This window comes from Cryptomeria japonica, chromosome 4 (genome assembly GCF_030272615.1).
Source record: "Cryptomeria japonica chromosome 4, Sugi_1.0, whole genome shotgun sequence".
In the NCBI taxonomy this organism is placed as follows: domain Eukaryota; kingdom Viridiplantae; phylum Streptophyta; class Pinopsida; order Cupressales; family Cupressaceae; genus Cryptomeria; species Cryptomeria japonica.
In genome coordinates, this window is record NC_081408.1 from 533,231,096 (window position 1) to 533,234,467 (window position 3,372).

At 41.1% G+C, this 3,372-nt stretch overlaps 1 protein-coding gene across 1 annotated transcript; it reads right to left on the minus strand.

Annotated features, from left to right (window-relative positions):
• Positions 1 to 1,048: 1,048 nt before the first annotated feature.
• LOC131044109 (berberine bridge enzyme-like D-2) lies at positions 1,049 to 2,709 on the minus strand. The gene has a single exon (XM_057977360.1). It carries the CDS (start codon positions 2,707 to 2,709, stop codon positions 1,096 to 1,098), a length of 1,614 nt encoding a protein of 537 aa, XP_057833343.1. The 3' UTR covers positions 1,049 to 1,095.
• Positions 2,710 to 3,372: the final 663 nt, after the last annotated feature.

The window sequence follows — 3,372 nt, forward strand, 5'->3', positions numbered from 1 at the left end:
AAGGTGATTATGTTCACTTAATTGTTTGATAATATAGTCACAACAATTTTTCTACTTCTTTCTTCGTCTTCATTCACTCTATTGAGGTGAAGGTGCCTCCTATTGAGGCAAAGCATGCCTTTGTGAGAGAGGTTGGAAATTGTATCAAGGGGGATTTTGCTTCTTTGCTGGTGGTTGTTGGTTGCATTGATGCCTTCAATATTCTTCTTTGTCATTCTTCTCCTATGGAGGTGGAGACCAAGGTGGAGTTCAAGGTTTTGATGATTGATGGGGTTGTGTTTTTGCACTAGATGAAGGTTATGGAAGCCTTTACAAAACTCATTTTTTTGATGAGTTTATTATGCAATATCTTATGTTATTGGAGGTGAAGGTTATTGGAGCCGTGTTGAAACCCATTACTAAGGCTAAGGAAATTTGGAAAAATCCTTTGTTCATGATTTTTTGAGTTGCCTATTTTGTTGGGTTTGGCCTTCCACTTTTACAGCTGGTTCTTTAATGCTTAGTATTTGTTGTTGGTTTGTCGTGTTGTATGTTGTTGCAATGTTCTATAAGTGGGTTTCAACTCTCCATAAAAATTGAGGGTTTTAGATCCCTTCAAAACCTATTGTATGGGGTTTCGAGCCCCCTAAAACTTGCTTTTCTCTTGATAAAAAATAATAAATAAAATATTTATAACAATTAAACATTAGTTCTCCATTCACATCTTACTTTTGTAAAAAGATATGACAACATTCTTACCATTTTTCATCTTTAGTTTTGTATGATACAACAATCATATTTTCAACATTTTGTTTGTTTCTTTTTTATGTTATGACTCTCTACCTTTCAAACTATAATATTATAATAGAAAAAATAAAGAGATCTGCATTTACAAAATATAAAATATACAATGATAAAACATTATTCACTTTTAAAATATATTATATCATTATATTTGAAAAACATTTCAAACACACCTTTCCAAACTATCAATTTAATTAATTATTAAATAATAAAAATAAAATAAAGTCACCAAGATGACTGTATTATGTAAATCTTAATAGTCCAACTTTGCTACTTTATTATGTAAACCCTTAATATTCCAGCAGTATGTTCTTACAAAAGCACGACAGAAATATCTGACTTGTCCACAGGAATACTCAGAAGCGCGAGAGAAATATCTGACTTGTCCACAGGAATACTCTGCGAATTCCTGAAAACATTGTTGGGATCAAATTTGGTCTTTACCTTCACCAATCTCTCGAAATTGCCTCTGAAATACTGGTCACACCAAGCTCTTGCCTCTGCCACGCTGGCTGTTCCATTAGCAGCTGTGCCCAAGTCCAGATCTAAATAGTTCACATAGGCACCCCTGGGATTTTTGGAAACATGAGGAGTCATGTATGTGTAAAATCTTCGGATCCAATCGATGAAGCCCGAAGCCTTGCTGCTATCACTCCACGTAACTTGATATTGTATGTTGTACAAATACCCTTTCCTGTGCGGAAACGGACTCTCCCACGATGCTATCTCGTACATTCTTCCACCCAGCGGAGTAAAAATAATATAACTGTTAATCTCCTCTTCCAAGAACTTCCATGCGCCTTCCAACCCTGATGGCGATATAGGGCTCGTTACAAAATCAGATTTTGCTTTGAAATAGCTTTTGTTGGAATTGTTCCTGTTATCCAGTTGGCTCGTAGTGGTAAACGCCGTGTAAGATATTGAGCCTATCCAGCTTGTCTCCTCGCAATCTCCAGCTACAATTCCCATTTCGGGGAAACTCTTCTTAGCCAGTTTGAGTAGTTGGTCGAGGGGGCCGAGATACATTCCATTGAAGGTAAGCTTGATATCCTTCTGGCCACTTTGCAATTGGGTGCCTGAAATGACGGCGCGAATAAAGAGATCCTGTACGAAATTTGGTGCAATGGATTGCCACCTATGGACGAGGTCGGTCACCTGATTTCGCCCCGTTCTGTGCACATTGAACACCGTTACTTTGCGAGGCACTCGCACCAGCCGGACTTTCCATGCAATGACGACGCCCCAGCTTCCTCCACCGCCACCTCGGATCGCCCAAAACAGATCTTCACCCATCTTCTTTCTGTCCAACAAGTTACCATTTGCATCCACGAGCAGTGCATCGATGATGTTATCGGCAGCCAGTCCGTATTTCCTTGAGAGTAAACTCAGTCCACCTCCGCTGAAATGACCGCCCGTGCCCATTGTAGGACACACTCCCGCAGGGAAGCCGTAGTCTGTTGTAACGCCTGCAATGGCGGAGTACAGCTGTCCAACCGTCGCTCCTGCCTCTGCCCACGCGGTTGTCGACTTTATGTCGACTGTTACACGGTCGAGGTTGATGAGGTCGATGATAGCGAAATTGGGGGCATCGGAAGTGGAGGAGAGACCTTCGTAGCTGTGCCCTCCGCTGCGCACAACAATCTGCCAGCCGTGTTTGATGCAGCACCGCACCGATTCCACCACTTGTTCTCTCTTGTATGGCAGAATCAACACGTATGGCTTGCGGACGCCTGGTTCCGTAAACCTCAGGTTCTGCAGTGAAAACCGCAAGAGAGAATCGTATGCAGAGGAAGAAGTAGAAGTGGTCAAGTTTGTGATGCCCTTTTGTTGAAGGCATGATACGAGCCCCTGCCCATCTTGCGCAGAAGCGCAGATGCTCAATAGAAGCAATGAGGTGCAAAACGAAATTATCCTCAACAAGGCCATGGTTATGGAGAACTTGGTTTCCCCGTTCTAACATTTATAAGAAATGTCTGTGACGTTTCCGGCAGAGAAAATAATGAGGCTCACATGCAGTTTTGCCTTAATTAATGAAGCCAAGCTGGTGTGGGATTTGAAATATAGAACCACGTGTAAACAGTTGCCATTCTTGTCTTATACCTGGAACGTTTTCTTCAAATCTTTGAAAATAATGAAGCCCGCTTGCTGTTTTGCCTTTTGTTGAATTGATAACTAAGCATGGACTCCGGAAAATAGAAATGAGCGGAAGAAACGTGTGTACTCTCTCTTTGACAGAAACAAAGAAGAGGATAAATGGTGTTGAATCTGGATAAGTGATCACCCAATGGCAGCTGGTATTGTGAATTTTATATCAGTCTGTATCTATCCTTAGGTGTTCTGTCATTGTCTTAGTTGTTTTCTATCATTTGCATGCACAACGAGTTAGTATTCAATATTCTTTTCATACTCAATTGTATTCCCACGTTCTAACATCTATAGATAATCTCCAACGTCTTCCTCTTGAAGAAAATAATGAAGCTCACATGCAGTTTTGCCTTACCTATGCAGGAACCACGTGAAAACAGCTACCAGTCTTGTCTTGTACCTCGGACGTTTTCTGCTCATCTCTGACAAACTAATGAAGCCCGC